Here is an 18,197-nt window from a genome sequence, read left to right on the forward strand (position 1 = left end):
CCTTAATGTAAGTTTCTTTTCTTCATTTTTAACTTCACCTTCAGCACCTGGAACAGGGCTTGGCATGTGCCAGGCACTGAATAAATATTCACTGAATGAACTAGCTTTGTTGAAAACCTATCTGTGTATGAAATGAAAGCGCTTTAAGGGGTACCCCGTGAGATTTCCTTGATGGCTAACCGGCCTGCAGCGCCCCACAGGGGTAGAGAATGGGCTGTACCTACTGAATATCAGGGCAGGCAAGATTTGCCTTAACTAGTGGTTCCAGCTAATTAAGAGTCTGTCTTCCAGCAGCACATGTTCTCAGCTAGAGCTCATGGCAGTCCACCGATGGGTCTGTGGACTTGCAAACCATCACCCTGTCTGTGGGGCCCTTCCTAGGAACGATGCTTACTTGTCCACGAGGTAATTAGCCAATTGAGACTACAGGGGGGTGCGGGGGATATTTTTCGGAAACGCTCTAATTACAGTCACTATAAGGGATCTGCCAAAGGTGGTTTCGTGATTAATGACTGCCTGAGGTTACCATCCTCAAACTATTAAACCCCTGGAACTCGCCCGGGGCTGGATCATTAATACCCACGCACAGACCCCCGTTTCATTCCGCCGAGTATCTGCGATTTTGCGGTCTGGTCTTTTGGCTTGTTTTACCGATAATCCTGGAGTTGGGAAGGTGTATGGACCCCACGGAGAACCGGACCCATGCCCGGCTGCCCGAGTACCCTAACCTGTGGCTAGCTGGCTCACTTGTTTTGCTCCTTGGCACCCGCCAGGCCCCCCCGCCCCTCGATTCGCCCAAGTCGCCCAAATCGTTTCAAACAAGGTTCCCTCCTGCCACCTGCCGGCCCACTAGGGTCTGCGCCACGGGCTCGGCGCCACGGCGCAGCTCGCGGGGAGGCGCCCCCGCCTCCCTACTGCACATGCCCGGCAGAAGTCCGGGCGCGCAACTTTGCAGAACCTCTCCGCCGCGTCCCTCCCGCCTCAGTCTCCTCTTTCCTCTCCCAGGCGAGAGGACCAGCGGAGGCACCTCTCCCGGGTCTTAGGCCGCAGAGTCTGAGACTTAGAGAGAGGAGCCCCGGAGGAGGAAGACTTTTTCTCCCCTTACCCATCCCTTCTTGCTCAGACAGGCAAGCAGAGGCGCGGAGCTTTAGAAAGTTGAGTGATCAGGAAGGTAGGTGCTTCCTTTTCTTCCCCCCTCACAGCGAGGTGGGGCTGGGACCTCCGGACCCAGCTTCTCACCTCGTGGGGTGCACCTCCGTCGGCTCTAGCAGCCAATGCGCATCGGAGCCCCGCTCTGCAGAGCCAGAGGGCGGGTGGTCTTCTCGGTGTGCGCCTAAGAGAATGGATCGTAGGTCCCGGGCTCAGCAGTGGCGCCGAGCTCGCCACAACTACAACGATCTGTGCCCACCCATCGGCCGCCGGGCAGCCACCGCGCTCCTCTGGCTCTCCTGCTCCATCGCGCTCCTCCGCGCCCTCGCCACCTCCAACGCCCGCGCCCAGCAGCGCGCGGCCGCCCAGCAGCGCCGGAGCTTCCTTAACGCCCACCACCGCTCCGGCGCCCAGGTGTTCCCCGAGCCCCCCGAGTCGGACCACGAGCACGAGGAGGCCGACCTCGAGCTGTCCCTCCCCGAGTGCCTAGAGTACGAGGAAGAGTTTGACTACGAATCTGAGACCGAGACCGAGACCGAGTCTGAAATCGAATCCGAGACCGACTTCGAGACCGAGCCTGAGACCGCCCCCGCCACTGAGCCCGAGACCGAGCCAGAAGACGAGCGCGGCCCCGTGGTGCCCAAGCACAGCAGCTTCGGCCAATCTCTCACCGAGCGTCTGCACGCTCTAAGATTGCGGAGCCCCGACGCCTCCCCGAGTCGCGCGCAGCCCAGCACTCAGGAGCCCCAGAACCCCAGGGAGGGGGAGGAGCCCGAGCCCAAGCCCGAGGACAAGGATCCGAGGGACCCCGAAGAGTCCGAGGAGCCAAAGGAGAAGAAGCAGCAGCGCCGCTGCAAGCCGAAGAAGCCCACCCGCCGCGACCCGTCCCCGGAGTCCCCTTCCAAAAGGGGACCCATCCCCATCCGGCGTCACTAATGGAGGACGCGGTCCAGATTCTCCTTGTTTTCTTTGATTCAGGTTAGTTGCCCGCCGCCGAGCCCGGGAGCCCGGGAGCCTGGGGTCGGGGCGGGAGCCGCGGGCGGGAGGGAGGAAGGGGGAGGGAAGGGCAGGGGGCCCGGCTGGCCTGTCCGGGAGGCGGGGGCCAGGGCGAGCTGGGGAGGGCTCCTCGGGGCGCCGGGAGCGCCCAGGTGGCCGAGGGGCTGTTGGACGACGGGGCGCTCCGCGCGCTCCGCTGGAGACAGCCTGAGGTCTCCGAGCTGGGGTCCAGGACGCCGGCGGAAGCCCCGGCGCGCCCCGGGTTTCGAGCTGCACATCCACAAGGCACAGGTAAGTCACCTGTTTTACACACTTTTTTTTCTAACTAAACACTAGTCTCCGACCAGGTGGCCTCGGCAGGCGCCCGAAACGTGGTTCTGAGGTGCGCGCGCCAACTTTGGCCGGGGAGAGCCGCCGCGCTGTAGCGACACTGTTGCAACGTGCGGAGAGTAACCGCGCTGGGATTGGGCAACTCCGGGGACTGGCGGCTCCGGGAAAAGTCGCGCGCCGCGCTTTAAGGCGTCCGGAGCCGGGAGCCCGGAGCCCGGGTCCCAGCGCTGCCAGTCTGGAGCCGCGGGACCTCGGCGCCAGTGCTCCCCGCGGCCGTGCGCCAGTCCTGGCTGCCGCCGCCGCCCGCCGGCGCGCGTGGGGCCGGAGCCCGCCGCAAGGAGCGTGCGCACCTGCCCGCGCGCTCCGGAGCCGACCTCTCCAGGGCGGCCGGCAGCTCCCCGCGACTCACGCGTACCTGGAGGGCTGGCAGAGAAGGTACGGGAGTCTTACGGGGTGCCCCTACAGGCTACCGGGGTGGGTGGCGCGGGTTTGGTCACGTCGGGGCATCGCTAAAGCGTTTTGGCGCAGCTGATCTGGCGGCGGGGCCGGGTGCAGCTTGGCTGGAGAGGTCTGGGGCTGTTTGCGCAAGGTCCTGGGGATGGGAGCGGGACTAAGCGGCCCGCGAGGCGGTGCCGGGAGGAAAGGTAAAGCGGCACAAGAAACGGGGCTGGAGAGGGGATGGCATCTTTCACCGGGATACCCTACACCGCGTCCCCAAACCGCGCGGCACCGCCGAGCTGGGGAAGGGTGTTGGATCGGACGCAAGTCCTTGGGCGACCGGTCGAGAGGGGGCAGGGGCCGGCGGCTTGGGCAGCCTCGGGGAGGGGAGGCGGCGCACCGGCCATTTGCAGCTCGGGTGGAGCTAAGTTTGGTATCTGTAACCTGGAGGTGAAGCCGTCCTGTGGCCAGAGGACAGAAACCGCGGCGGTCCGTAACGCGTCTTCAGTGCGTAAAGTGTGCCTTACTGCCGACCCTGGAGAAGACGGATAGAGTGAAATAGATTTTACAAACCCCACCTGATGTGGCAATTGATCTTTTCGTGGTGCGCGCGTCTTGGTTTGCGCCGGTTTGAGCTAGTCTGATGGGAATGATGAGATGGGGGGGGGGGCGCGTTTTGAGGCTTGAAAAGATAAGATCGGTCGGGTTTTATAGACTCAAGTAAAGGATCAGGGGTGAAGCCAGAAGGCACACACTTGCCACGGTCTTCCTTCCAGGTCTCCTCCATAGGAACCGCGACGGTGCCCCCAACTTAGTTCGCCGGCTGCGGCGCTGACTAACTACCGTTGGATGCCTTTAAGGTCTTAACTGGGAAGGACAGGTCTTCACTAGGAAGGACCCAGGAGGCTCTTGATGAGCAGAGGCTTCCTTGGGCAGCGGACAAGTGTCAGAAGTCTTAGGCTCCTGAGGACTTGCCGCAGGGCCAGGAGTGCCCTGCCTTTGGCTTAAATGTGTGAAATTGCCTAAGTGGAATGGAGCTCCCCAAAGTTGGAATTTCTAGTCCGGGTAAACAGTGATGGCTGTGGTTCCTTTCTGTGGCATAAGTGTTGTTTTTCCTCTGGGGACGTCTTACCAGCCTGAGTTCAAGTAAAAGGTGTCTAGTGAATGTGCGACAGAAGCCAGGGTTTGGGTGGCTTCTTTTGGCGTGCTTTTCCCGGTGGGAGCTCCCTTCCCAGCTTGGGGGAGGGGGGGCCCCTGCAGAGCTAGGTTTTTCAGTAGAGAAATTAGCATCTTGCCTTGTTGCAGGAAGAATAAACAAGTTTAAGAAGTCCTCAGTGCCTAAGCACACACCATTCACGCCAACCTTGGTCTGCTTTTAAGCAGAACCCCCATATTGGGAGGCTTGCTTCTTAATTGGAAGAAATACACCAAGATCATTGTTGGGGAGGGGGTGGTCCCCATCTAAGAACGCACAAATAGTTGGCCCTATTTTAGACGCACTCTTCCATATAAACTACCTGATTGTGAAAGTCAGTTGCCTACCCCCACCCCCTGCGCCACTCAGCTCCCTTCCCCCACCCTTCCCCCACTCTCCATCCCCCTCCACCCCCTCTCTCTACCTTTTCCCTCCACTCCCATTCCAGAGTGGAAAAGCCTTTGGGGACTCTACAGAATAACTGAGGAAACTCAGTTTCTATGCCAAACTCCTAGGAAGTGCCCTGGACCCACCCAAGGATGGGATTTTACTTCATAGACACTTCAAACCCTCTCTCTACCTGAGACACTGGTGCTACACTGCTTTTTTTTTTTTTTTTTAATCCCCAGAGGCATTTCTGGCAAGTTCTCCCAAGCATTCCCAACTCACTAGTCTCCAAACTGGCCCTTTGTCTCACCCTGCGAAATTGGGGTTAGCATTTGAATGGGCTCACTTGCCCTTTCAATTTAGGTGGGGTGTGTCTGGTGAGGAAATTCACTCAAGAAAAAAAAAAAAACAAAAAACAAAACACACCACAACCAAACCAGACTTTCTAGTTGACCACATAAGTGATTTACTAGCTGGTTGTAGTATCTCATGTGGAGAGGGGGAGGAGAATAAAGCTAGTTAAAGGTGATGGTGTGCTCTGGCATTTAGGATTTTCCTTTACTACATTAATCATTTACTTACTAGAAATTTGCTTTTTCTTGGACAAAGGTCTTCTTATAACTGAACTTTTTGAGTTGGAAAGTCATAGCAGTGTTCAAATATTGTGTGCTGTCAGCCAGCTGGTGTAGGTTTACTTTTACTAAAGTTTGGCAAACTAAACTTTTATGTTTATCAGAATTCAAGAACTGGGAATTTTAAAGTTTGGAACTGTTTTAGGAGGATGTTTCTATAATTCGCTAGAGGCTGTTTTTTCACCCCCCTGGAAATGCTTACAGCCCTTTACTCTTTAGCCTTCACTTCTAGCAGCTGGGATTGAAGATTTCATGAGGGAGCTGAAACTTCAGCGTGGGTAAGAATGAGGTCTTTTCCTTTGTTTTAATAATCTGAATGGATTTTACTTAATTTACCTGTGTTATCACAGCTCCTCATGCAGAGGGAAGCTATTGAGAGGAAACTGAGCAGAAACCATGGCGTTGGGGAAAGTATGTATCTTAACAGAAAGGTGACCTATAACAAAAAAACAAATTACTAAAATCAAATTAAGCTTCCAGAGGCGAGTGATGTCATATGCCAGCCCCAGTGCTGCCCTTCTCTTAGACATTGCCCAGCAAAAGGGATGAGGTCCTCAAATTCCATCTTTAATCCTCATGTTCCAGAATGGGGGATGGAATCCCTCGTCCTGCTCTCCGGGGTTTTGACATTAATGACTATTTCCTAAGTCTGGATGCCCCAGGGATGGACAGCAGGACCTAAGAATCTTCTAGGCCTCGTCCTGCCCAGTGGCCTTGGGTCAGACCCAGCACCTCACTGCCTCCACTTCTTCAATGAAAATGAAGTATGTTCCCATCATTCCCTTCAGCTCCAAATGCTTGCAGGTTGATTAAGCCCAGGGTTGCCCAATTTGACTCTACCCATGATTTTAACACTAATGGAACAAAAAAAGGTTTTCAAGGTTAATCAAATAAAAAGCACCAGTTGTGAAGAAATCTGTTTTGTGTTGTTCCAATTTCCATTTTATCCAGTCTTTTTGAATGGGTGGCAAAAAAAAAATTTAAAAAGGCAAGTTAGAGAATACAGAATTCCACTGTGTCTTGTTACTAGCCTGGGGGGAAGGGGAACTGGCCATCCTTGAGCAGATCTATAGTGTGTGTCTTCTGTGTGCCCGTTTCCCTCACCTCTCCCTGATGGTGTGCGAAAACAAGCTTTTCTGAGTGGGAGCAGGCAGCCTGAAGCCAGCATTGCACTGAGTACTGCAGCCTGGAGATGCTCACAGCTCTGGGACCAAGCAGTCTGACAGCAACGTTAGCTAACCGACCACAAGTGTTGAATATATTATTTGGTAACACTTGTAAGTGTCCTGATTAGGCCAGACCTGCAAACATGGCTCGGAGGCTGCAGTGAGTTTGGATAACCAGCATCCTCGGCCTTTGTTTCTATTACCCTTCCCTCCCAGGAGCTTTTTCAGACTTTTTTTCTTAATTGCTCCTCCCATGAAATTTTAATACCACAGTTCTAGAGATGTATCTGTTTCTATACTGCAAGACCTTGTGAGAGCTAAGATTTTTTTTTTTTTTTTGCATTTCCTCCTAAACCAATTTCCCCCTGTTGCAAATGCGTGGGATAACAATGCAAATGAAAAAAAAAAAAAAAACAGTCAAATCAATGATTTAACATCCCATTTTTGTTTTGTTTTGGCTATATATCACAAGGCTACATATAAGGTAAATTTTTGCTGTTTGGTTTTCCCTTTTTAAAAATCTTACCTCCCACTCCCAGCTCCACATCCCTTGGCACTGGTCCTGGTGCTAGGTCCTAGCTAATTCAGAGCAGAGGAGCCAGAGTGAACAGCCTACTGACTTAGATTCTCCCCAAGGCCAAGAGTCTGCAGTGTAGGGCTACCGTCACCTGTTGACAGCGCTCAGCCAGTAAGGCAGGACATCCAAGAGGAGCTGGCGCCATGGCACCCCCCCCCCACCACACACACACACACACACACACACACACACACTCCCTTGCCACTGCCGACGGCGGCAAACTCCCTATTGCAAGGTAGAATTGGGGAGGCTGCCTTCCTGGCTTCGCCTGTGGACAGGGCCTATTTTTTACTCTATGAGCTTATTTTAGGGCGAGCATGCTGCAGATGAACAGAGGGGCATGGCCATCAGAAACGCCAGGGTAAGACTAGACTACATGCACAGATGGTACGTGGTATCTGTAATGTGCAGGAAGAGTTGAGAACAGAGGGAAAGGAGTGTTTGGGGGGAATCACAGAAAATACTGGAAGACAAAGACAAGAACACTGGAAAAGGAAGAGAAGATACTATCTGGAACTAGGAGTCACAGAGCCCGTAATATTAGGGCTATTTAGATTCTTATGAAGAAATAGAGATTCAGGGAGAAAAAGGTTTAGGGGAGACTTCATGGCCATCTTCAAAAATCTGGTGGCAGCAGAAGTAACGTCAGGAAGAGCATTTTTAATAGCCACACCTGCTGTAGAAGAGCACCCTGGGGACTACAGATTAGGCACACGGAAGGCCAGAAATTTCAATTTCATAGGTGCAGCGGGGGTTTTTGTGTATTTGCCCCAACGGCATCCGCCCAACAGAAAGATTTAAAACCTAGGAAATACTGTTTTTAGAGTTTAAATGCTAAATCTTGGATTTCAGTTCAAGGAGAGGCCCCAACTCTCAAACTGGCCAAGGACTGCCGCCAGCTGAAGACAACCAGTTTCTCCTCCCACCCCACCCCCGGCGAGAGGCGGCTCTGAGTGCCCTGGCTTATGTTGCTGTCTGTATCTGAGCTCAGGAGGAGGATGCGCTCTGGGAAATTGAGGCCAGGCGCAAACATGAAATACACCATTCCCCTTACATTCAAATTATGGTGCCCGGCCGCCCCCAGGGTGCCTGGAGTTTCCACCATGATTACTGAAATCTTAAACAGAGCTTCCACTAAAGCCGAATTTCTCTTCTGAGATTCCCTCTTGCCCTTCTTGCGCCCCCCCCTCCCCACTTCTCCCCCCCTTTTAGTCCCCCTTCTCGGGGCACTGTTCATCTTTTCTGGAATGGCCACTCCCCTCCAGGTTCTCTGCTGCATCATTGGCTAGCTTAAAGGAGGAGTCCACAGCCCAGGCCCAGCAACTGTCCAGAAGGCATGGACCCACCATACCAGCGCGAGTGGTCAGGGGACAGTCATGTGCCTGGCTGCAGCAGGAACGGGTAGCCCTTCCAAGTGGAGGGCTGCTGAGTTTAGCAAGTGAGCTGAATGAAGGGGTCTGAATTCCTGGTAGGAGACCCTCAGCCCCCAGGGCTCCAGCACGGGGCTTTTTAATCTGAGCATATGGAGTAGATCAGCCCTGCACCTGCTCCTAACCTCCATTTGAGGCATTTTCTCTTCAGCTGGCATTTGCCTGAAACAGCCTGGTCACGCAGACCCTTCTGCCGACAGCAGTAGGCTGCTGCTGCCTCCACCGGCCAAGGCTGGCAGAGGAGATGCTGGAAGGTAGAAGGATGGGCACAGCAAGTCTTAATTGAACAGTAATTAACTGAACAGCTTCAAAGTCTTATGGCTACTCAGTCAGCACTCAAAAAACATTTGTCACTGGGAGGTTGAGAAACGGAATAGTTGCCTGAATTCTCTTCCCAGGTTCTCTCCTTTCTGTCCCCCTCCCCCCCACAACTGGTACAAAGATTCTCCTTTTCCTCCTTTGAAAGCAAGCCACTGACAACAAGTGACAGAGGTGGTCTGCGGAGCCAGCTCTTGTGCAAATGGCCCCCACCCCCACCACAGGCTAGGACGAAATGCTACTGCCAGAAAAAGAAGGTTTTTCCTAGGTTTCTGCTCTCTTCCCTCTCGACCATCCCCTTCTCTGTCTGCTTTGCTTTTTCTTTCTTGGATACAGGGATGAACTAAGGAAGAAAATTGACAGGCAGCTACTTAAAAACTTGGATGTGTCTGGTGCTTTAGGCAATGAATAAGAATCCCCCAAATCTAAGTATCCCAGTGGCCCTTTGCTGACTGCAGTGCGTGCTAGTGGGGCAGCATCAACAGAGCAGGAAGATTGAGTTTGGGAAGCCTAGGGCACCACACGGGGTCACCAAGGAAGGGGGCCACGTCCCTGCAGATGGCAAGGGTGCTGCTGGGAGAGCCAACAGTGCAGAAATACCTTCTTTCTATTGGGAATTACTCATTTGCAAAAAGCCAGCAGATAGTCCACCTAAGGCACCTGCCATTTGGCGAACAGGCCGACCATCCTCAGAAACGCACTTTTACTGAACCATGAGTGGTGTCTGCTGTTCCTTTCTCCATTGTAGTGTAGAAGACATATTCTTTTTAAGTAGCTAAAGATACACAATTTCCCAGAAACCTTCGCCTAGACTTTGACAGCCAATCCTTCCCTTCCCTGACGGGTATACCATCTTGCCGCACTCCCTGTGGGAACAGGGCCCAGACCCTGGCACATAGCTTCTGCCCTTCACCTCAACTCCCCCTCCTCTCAGGCACCCCGACTAGCCCATCTTGCCTCTTCCTGTCATCCACGTGAACTCATTAACCCACTTGCCTTCCTCGTTCCTGATTCTTCCTGTCAAATAGTGGCCTCTTTCCCTGATAGAAATCATCCAGAAGTGGAAATCTGGACTAGGCTGCCCACCACACCTGTAACTGGCCATCTCCATCCAGGGCAAGGCCACATTTCTGTCTTGAGCCGGAAAGCTTGCCAAGTCCTTGGTGGGCTGACCAGACAGCCCCACCAATCACAGCAGCCCCCAGACAACCCTCCCACTCATTGCCCCCAGTGCTCACCACACCGGGCTCCTCAGGTCCCTGTTGCCAGGTGCACCAGCTGCCTTTCAGCCAGCTCCTCAAACATCTGGCTGTACTTCTGAGGTGTCCCAGGTCCCACTGCTCATCTGTGATGGTTTCTGCTTTGAACCCCCTCACATAAGTGATTTGGGGTTTTTAGACTCTGGTGGCCAATGCCTACAGAAAATAAATAAGTAAATAAGTAAAAGTAGACAAAATGGGGAACACTGGAGTTAAATAGTGGGGTTTTTCTTCTTCGCAGTCCCAATTTACCTTTAAATTAAGATGATTCCTACTCAGGTCTAAGGGTCTTTTCTCAGCCTCCAGCCATGGTTTCATCCGGGGGCGGTTTTGCCCCCCAGAGGACATTTGGCAAAATCTACAGACATTTTTGGTTGCTACAACTAAGGGGCTGCTACTGGCATCTAGTGGGTAGAGGCCAGGGATGCTGCTAACACCCTCAAGCGCCCAGGACAGTCCACAGCAGAGAATCAGCTGGCCCTGATGTGAACCATGCAGGGGCTCGGAAACCCCAATCTCCCTGAGGCACTCTGAGCGATTCTTAAGATTCCCACCCCACCACCACCACCTCCAGCCTACCACCACCTCCAGCGTACCCCCACTAGTCCTGTCCTAGCCCACTGCTCTCTTCCGAGACATCTTTCCTTTTCTTTTCTGTGTTCCTATCACCCAATGTATTCCTCCCCTTTGGGGTAGTCTCTGATCCAGTGATCTCATACCCTAGAAGGATGGTTGTGACTTTGAACTTGGGGTCTGTACCTTCCTTCTAAACCAGACCCGCCCTCTTAAAAGGCCGTGAAAAACTCCTTCCCAATTGCCCACCCTTCCTTCACCTCTGCCCAGTCTAAAACCAAATGGGCTCCGCTACCACCCAACTCCTCCCCAGATCCTCTGGGCTTCCCTGTGTCACTTGTGTCCCATCATCCAAGTGCCATACTTTGGCTTCTCCACCTTTGGTGATGTTCTGTCACAGAAGCTGCTAGAGGGCCCTTTGGATCCCTCTAGAGGCCCTTCCTTCAGCCTTCCTGCTTCCTTCCATGCATGTGGTTCTCCACATCTTAAAGGTCATGACCAGCCACAGCTTCCTATGTTCGCTCCATCAGGATTATCCTCCACACCACCTCCATCTTTACTAAAACTAGGCTCAAAGCCTCACTCGCAGGACGAAAAACACTCAACATCTCCATTTCCTACTAAAACAGCCTCAAAAGTGCTTGTCCTAGAGTTTCCTAGTATGCCCAGAGAGATCCCATCCAGTTGGTCCTGGTTTCACTCCCAGTGCCCCTCCCAGGACTCCACATGGAGTCCCTCGCTTCCCCCAATTGGGTCTTTGTTAAGGGTAGGCCCACATCTCCCATTACTTCCATTCCTCCCATTCCTCCCATTCCTCCCATTCTTCCCATTCCTCCCAATTGTAGGCGGCGGCCCTACCCATCCATGCAAGCCCATCTGAACCGCCACCATGTTCCCCATCAAGACTTCCAAGAGTCCTCCACCCCCACCCCCAGGAGTCATCTTTCATTTTTATGTTCCTGCTCCTTTAGGATGGAGGTCTGGTATCTACCCAGCCTTTATCCCCTCAACGCATGTGTTCTCCAGGTAAAGGACCAACATACCAAAGAGTGTTGAACAAAAAGGTCCCCCATGCCCATGAGGATGTCAAACAAAGAGACCCTGTACCCGTTCCTTGATGAGCAGTGCTTGAGGAGAGAGGGGGGGCACACCGTCCCTTTGGGGCTGCAGACCCCAATGTCTACTGACCTTCTAGCTCGGCAGGGCGCAGCATCCCAGGGCCTCAGGTCCTTAGGCGTCTGGGCCCCTCCTGTGCATCAGGGCCTTGGCCCTCTACCAACAGGCCCTAGACATTTTCTTCCTCCTCGCCTGGCCTCATCGGCGGTCCCCTCGGGAGGGTGGGTTTGCCCATCGAGCCCTAGGGTTGTCTCCTGGTAGGCCCAGACCTTCCCTTCCAGCCTTGGCGACTTGTGGCTTTGGGAAGAGTGACCCCACGGCGCCAGTGAGCCTCGTGGCGTCCCAGGCCTGGCCGCCATACGCACGCCCACCAACCGCTTCCAACCACCCCAGCAGCACAACCTCTTGGGGCGTTCCAACGCGGCGCCCCCTATTGGACCTCCCCTTCATATCCGGTTTCCGGTCCGACGCCCCCTGCTCATTCGCCAGGCAACCTTGATTGGCGTGACCCCAGCCCAATGGCTGACCCCGCGCTGGGGTCGGAGGGGAGTGAGTTGACGGTCGCGACCCAGTTGGCCCATTCAGTGGATGCTCAAACGGCTGAGCCCTGGCGCGTGGGGATAGTTGGGCAAAGTTTGAGCCAAAGTTCAGTGTTGGCGTTTCCACGTGTGTAGACCCGCCGACCTGACATGATGCGCCTTTGGGGGACCCCACGCGTTGCCCAGAGTCCGACTTTGTCAGCTCTCCTCTGCAGCACGGCCACGTGGATGGCGGATGCGGGGCAGTGGTGCGCCGTGGCTGTGGTCCCATCGTTCTAAGAGGGATGCGTTCGACTTAACGAGACTGAGCGGTGCGTGGTTCACCCGCCGGCGGCTCGTAGATACAGCGATCCAAGCGGTGCTCCCGCTCGCCGCAGCCCACCCCTGGCGACACTCAGCCTGCGGTCTCGCGCGCCCGCCCGCCAGGCGACCACCCGCCCCGTGCCCGATGCCCTGCACCTAAAGGTGGCTCGCAGGTCCGCTTCACCCGCTGGCGAGACAGACCTCATGCCCGTGTCCCGGATCGTACGTGATCCGCAAGCAGTAATTTTTTCCCGCAGCCCCAATCCCTCGGCAGACCCCAGCCCCCGGACCCAGAGCAGTGCGCGCGCACCAAGCCCACCTAGAGGGCTGGCATTCTCCCCGGCAGGCTCCAAGCCCCCCGCGAGCTTCGGCGACCGGAGCGCAGCCAGGCGGCCGGCGGACTTGCGGCCGGGCTCAGTGCCGCCTCTGAGGGCTCCAGCGGTGGAAAAGTGGAGCGGTGCCCTGGGATACCCGTAGCGAAGGGAGAGGGGCTGGAAGGGGGCCGGAGAGGGACTGGGGCCGCTGACCCACCGACCCTGCAGCCGGCATCCGAGGCAGATAAGCGGCACGTTGTAGCCGCTGCCGCAGGCGCGGCACGGTTGTCTGTCTTCGGGTTCGGTGCGCACAGGGGCTGTCCGGTCTCTGAGACCACGCTAAGCCGGCCGTAAATCCCCGCTGAAATCCCCTTCGCCCTTCCCCCAGAGCAGTGGGACCCCCGGAACTCTGAGGCCTGCACGGGATGGGGTCTCCTTGTGCGTCCCGCGCCCCCCAGTTCTGTGCCGGGCGACTACCGCTTGGAGGGTCTCCGTGGGGCGCGCCCAAGACCCTCTTAATTCCTCTGCATCATCATACATAACCAGGGGAGACCCTTGCCCCGCGCCACCCTACACTGCTGCGAGGACCCCCAGAGTGTGGTGGGGATGGGGGACATTGAAGTGCTTTACGGGGAGCCAGCCTCGGCGAGCCGGCAGACAAAAGCTGCAGAAGCGGCGGAAAGTACCCCAAGGCATTTTAAAAACAAATTATGTGCGCACACACCGCAGCCCCTTGCCCCTCGCCTGCGGTCCGCTGCGCCGGTGGGCTCACGACCACCTGTCGCATCCCCGCGCGCACCGCGCCCCCTTCCCACGCGCCCAGAGCCTCACACTCCGGACTTGGAGCTTAAGGTGGGGGGCTGCCCGGGTCTGGGGGCTGCGGCTCAGGGGTGCAGGGGTATCCTGGGGTGATGAAACCCTCCTGCAGTTCCCCCCTCCCCCCAAGGAGAGTCATTTAGGTCTGGGAGGGAGGGTTTCAGCTCCTGCGCTCGAGCAGCCCGGGGCCCACGTCTTGCGTCACGTGTCCCGCAACGCAGGAGAGCTCTCTCTCTCTCTGGCCAGGGGATAAGAGAGGAGAAAGACTCCAAATCAGTCAGGGAGAGGAGTGGAAGGAGCCAAAACATCCCTGCGAGGCCTGCGCTCCTCAGCCCCCTTACCCAAAGTCCGGGGCTGCCGGCGCCAGGATCCGGCTCCCGGAGCCGCCTCGGCCCGGGGCCGGCGTCCTCTGGTGGCAGCGAGCGAACACTACGAGCGATTTTCGGACCGAATCGGCACGCTCCTCAGATCCAAGCAGGCGGGGCTGGCCTGGAGCAGAGATAGAAAGAGAGGGAGAGAGAGAGAGAGAGAGAGAGGAGGGGACAAGGACAGGCCAAGGGGTGGGGGGGCGGCCAGGGGCCAGCCTGAGGGGATAAAAAGTGGCCAGGAAGGACCAAGACTCCACCAGCAACGGTAGAGTTGCTTCCGCCACCATCTTGGGTTTGAGGCCCTGAACCCCCAGACCTCAAGGGGGTTGAAAAGTGAGGTTGGAGAACTTTCCAGCCACTACTTTGAATTTTTTTGAAAAAAAATTTTTTCACCCTAGTTCGGTTGGGTGCTCCGTGTTACGGGGCCCCAAGTTTATTTTAAGAGGCCGCCACCGTGTTATGGGCGTGCGCAACTGCCTCGACGGCAATAATATGTCAGGACAACGCGATATCCCCCTTGAACTCGGGGAACAGCCCGAGCAACCATCTTTGGAGGCCCCAGGGGCAGCTGCCCCCAGTCCTGGGCCTGGCGCAGCCGAAGAGATGGAGACCCAACCGCCTCACAGCGAGCCCGTCCCCGTCGAGACTGAAGGCGAGGCCTGTGGACCCCCAGAAGTCTCCAGGCCCAACTTCCAAGACCTGGGCGAGACCGTCAAGGAAGCCGGAGCCCATGGAGCCTACAGCCCACCACCTGAGGAAGCCATGCCCTTCGAGGTCGAGCAGCCCAGCTCAGGAGGCTTCTGGCCTACCCCGGAGCAGCCTGGAGACACCACTGGGGCCCATGCAGGCCTTCAGGTCTCCCGCCCATCGCTCATGGAGCCCGGAGCCTTCGATGATGCCAGACCAGGCCTGGGAGGCTACAGCCCTCCACCTGAGGAAGCCATGCCCTTTGAGTTTGAGCAGCCTGCACAGGGAGGTTGCAACCAGCCTCCCCTGCAGGTCTCAGACCTGGCTCCAGGAGGCCCAGGTGCAGGGGTCTATACCACCCCTCCCCAGGAGCCCCGGGCTCTCAAACCTGCAAACGCAGGCTTCAGAGGAGACCGGAGCCCTCCCCCTGAGGAGGCTATGCCATTTGAGTTTGATGGAGCAGCCTTCGGGGACGACAGCCCACCCCCCGGGCTCCCCCGAGCTATCCCACAAATCGACGGCGGCGGCGGCGGCGAGTCCGCGGCAGCCGCGGTCCCGAGTGCGGTCCTCCTCGCTCCCGCCGCGAACGAGCCCCCCCTCTGGGTCCCAGGCGCCATCGGCAGCCCATCCCGAGAGGCTGTCAGACCTCCTCCACACTTCGCGGGCGACAGCCCCCCGATGGAGATCTCCGGACCCCCGCTCGAGATTGGCAGCGCCCCCGTTGGGGTCGACGACGCTCCCGTCAACATGGACAGCCCCCCAATCGCGCTTGACGGCCCGCCCATCGAGGTCTCCCGAGCCCCAGTTAAGAGAGCGCGAGCAGAGGGAGAGAGACCCCCAGTTGAGGGAGAAGCAGCCGAGATGGAAGGAGGCTCGGCCGCCGCTGCTGCGGAGGGAGGAAAAGTCTCCTCTCCGGGGGACGGAGCCCCTGCCGCCCGGGCCAAGCCTGCTTCTCCAGCCGCCGGGGCAGCCGCTGCCGCCCCTGACGCTCCAGCCGCCGGGGCAGCCGCTGCCGCCCCTGACGCTCCAGCCGCCCCTGACGCTCCAGCCGCCGGGGCAGCCGCTCCTGCCGCCCGGGCAGCTCCTGCCGCCGGGGCAGCCGCTCCTGCCACCCGGGCCGCTCCTGCCTCCCGGGCCGCCCCTGCCGCCCCTGCCGCCCCTGCGTCTGGAGCCCGACCCAAGCTCCGCTTCCTCAGACCCCCCAGCCCCGAGATCCAGGCTGCCGATCCGCCTACTCCGCAGCCTCCTCGCGCATTTGCCTGGCGGGGCAGGTCTGGCCGCAGCCGCGACGACGACGAGGGGTCGGTCAGCAGCGACGACGACCACAGCAGCGATGAGTCCGACGATGGGACCTCCGGATGCCGCCGCTGGCTGCAGCCCCGGCGAAACCGCCGCCGCCGAAAGCCCCGGCGCAACTTGCTCCGCAACTTCCTCATGCAGGCCTTCGGGGGCTGCTTCGGCCGAGCTGAGAGCCCCCAGCCCAAAGCCGCGCACAGCCCCAAGGTCAAGAAGATTCCTCTGGCGGAGAAGCGCAGACAGATGCGCAAGGAAGCCCTGGAGAAGCGCGCCCAGAAGCGCGCAGAGAAGAAACGCAGCAAGCTCATCGACAAGCAACTCCAGGAAGAAAAGATGGGGTACATGTGTACGCACCGCCTGCTGCTTCTAGGTAATGCGGCGGACTCTGCCCGCGGGGAGCAGGGCCGCCGGGGGGCCCTGGGCGCGGGTGGCAGGGCTGCCCGGTGGAGCTCAGGGCCTGGCAGCGGGAGGAGGGGGTCCAGGCCCAGGCGGGAAGACACTGCGAGAAAGTTCCAGTGAGGGGCCCCAACTTTGCCCTGGGAGCGGGAGGGGGCCTCGGTTGGGCTTGGGTGGCCGAAGTATGTGCCCTCCAGGGAGAAAAGTGGTGCCGAGCAACACTGAGGGTCGTTTCCGGCTGGACAAGCCAGCGCCAGCGACCGTAAGATGCCCCCGAGCCCAGGGGTGGGGGCCAGCAAGGAAGGCGGGGGTTCAGGTGAGCCAGGAACTGCCGGGGAGGGGCCCCGGGGCTCCCCAGGCTAGGCCGGTTGGGGCCGCGGTGGGCTGGGGTCGTTGGGGAAGGTGCGCCCCCGCCTCGCCTGGCACTGCTGCTTGGGTCAGACAGCTTCTCGTTGGTGTGTGTTGGTGTCTTTATTGTGTCCGCCTGTGCATGATCCGCTCAAGTGCCCCCGACCCCGTCCCTGGCACCCCCAGGTTACCCGCCGACTGTGTACTCGTACCGGGGAACGGGCTGTCTTGTGTTTTGCGCCTTGGCGCGGGCAAAAACTTTCCGTGTTTGCACACTCTGGTGGTACCTGTGCGCTGGCGCTCTGCAGCGGGCGGCGCGAAGAATGCGGAGGAGAAGGTGGAGGGACGTCTCGGGGAGCGTGTTGGGTCCCTGGCGCGGGGGAGAGGCGGCCACCCCTCGTCGGCCTCCATAACCTTTTTTCTGTATGTCTTTCTCTCTTTTTTCCCTTTGCGCTAAGCGTTTCCTCACTTCTCATTCGTTCGCCAAACCCTCCCGCCTTTACGGTTGAAAAACCAGACACTCAGGTATCTGGGGCGCCGGGGCTGCACACAGAAGTTCAGTATTCTGCACACACTCAGCTCACCTGGTGGGGGGATGGAGGGAGGAGGGGGAAAAAAATTTAAAAAGCAACACCTCACTTAATCTGCCACAGGCAGGTCTGGATCCAAACCTACACGGGGCTGGTTCCAAGAGGGTGGGCGTGGCTGTGTTTAAAAAATATGAAATAATTTTTTTCCTAGGGAAGAGCCCGAGGTAAGCCAATCATTTACGCTATTACAAAGAGTACAGGAGGAGGGGCTTGGTTTAAAAAGAGTGTTATGCGTTGGGAGTGGAATGCTGTCTTGTCCTCGAAATGCAATTAAAATAAAAACATTTTAAAAATGTTTCCAGTGTATTTTAAGTATGTGGACGAAACGTGGTAAAAATGTGACTCTGACTTGTGAAATATGTAAATGTTTGCATGTGAATCTTTTCAAGCAGCTTTAGCTGGGGGCAGAGAGGATCAAAGGTAAGATCCTCTGCGCACGGACTTGGGATACCAAGAAATTAAAAAGGTCTTGTGTTCATAACCATATCTGGTACGTTTGGCGGCCCTCCGCCTCACCCCCCTCCTCTCTTCATCTTTCTCACCTTTGAGAGCCCCACCCCCACCCCTCTGGGAGTCTCTCCCCCCCTCCTACACACACACACAAGTCCCTCCCTCACCCCATCCCTACCTCAGTGGTCCTTCCCACTCCCCCCCACTGCCCCTGCTCCACCCTCACCTTAGCTCCTGTCTGAAGGTTTGGCTTCTTGTGCCACAGTCCATCAAATTAGCAGCAATTAACAAGGGTCTAAATGTGTGGCTTGAATGAAGATTTCAAAAGCGAAACTCCATGATCTTAATTTCTCTATTTTATTCTCTAACACCTTTCAAGGGATTTAAAGATCACAACTTCTAAAGCTGGGCTACATTTGTTTGTTAAATATTTTATAATGTGTGACGCTTTTTTATTAATGACATTATGGACATAACTGTGTGCTTTTGTGACATGTGTTTCTTTCACAAATCACAGTTTTACA

General features: G+C 56.9%; 2 protein-coding genes and 1 long non-coding RNA gene across 8 annotated transcripts in view; 2 read left to right on the forward strand and 1 right to left on the reverse strand.

Annotated features, from left to right (window-relative positions):
* LOC140618717 (uncharacterized) overlaps positions 1-12,434 on the reverse strand; it is a 34,059-nt gene extending 21,625 nt beyond the window's left edge. Inside the window, exons 1-4 of one of the 4 annotated variants that reach the window (XR_012018791.1) lie at positions 11,639-12,434; positions 9,857-10,033; positions 5,464-5,563; positions 3,314-3,448 (exon numbers count right to left, since the gene is read on the reverse strand). This is a non-coding gene — a long non-coding RNA (uncharacterized lncRNA). The remainder of the gene's footprint in view (positions 1-3,313; positions 3,449-5,463; positions 5,564-9,856; positions 10,034-11,638) is intronic. The other 3 variants (XR_012018792.1, XR_012018793.1, XR_012018790.1) reach the window with 3 other exon arrangements.
* Positions 974-2,085, forward strand: LOC140618715 (neuroendocrine secretory protein 55-like). The gene has a single exon (XM_072801595.1). It carries the CDS (start codon positions 1,342-1,344, stop codon positions 2,083-2,085), a length of 744 nt encoding a protein of 247 aa, XP_072657696.1. The 5' UTR covers positions 974-1,341.
* GNAS (GNAS complex locus) overlaps positions 2,000-18,197 on the forward strand; it is a 67,349-nt gene continuing 51,151 nt past the window's right edge. For 2 of the 3 annotated variants that reach the window (XM_072801585.1, XM_072801587.1), the window contains exon 1: positions 14,351-16,259. In XM_072801585.1, the coding sequence (XP_072657686.1) occupies positions 14,366-16,259 (1,894 nt within the window). In that variant the 5' untranslated portion in view covers positions 14,351-14,365. Of the gene's footprint in view, positions 2,128-14,350; positions 16,260-18,197 lie in introns of those variants that run through there. The other variant, XM_072801592.1, reaches the window with a different exon arrangement.

Source organism: Canis lupus, chromosome 26, assembly GCF_048164855.1.
Source record: "Canis lupus baileyi chromosome 26, mCanLup2.hap1, whole genome shotgun sequence".
Taxonomy (NCBI): domain Eukaryota; kingdom Metazoa; phylum Chordata; class Mammalia; order Carnivora; family Canidae; genus Canis; species Canis lupus.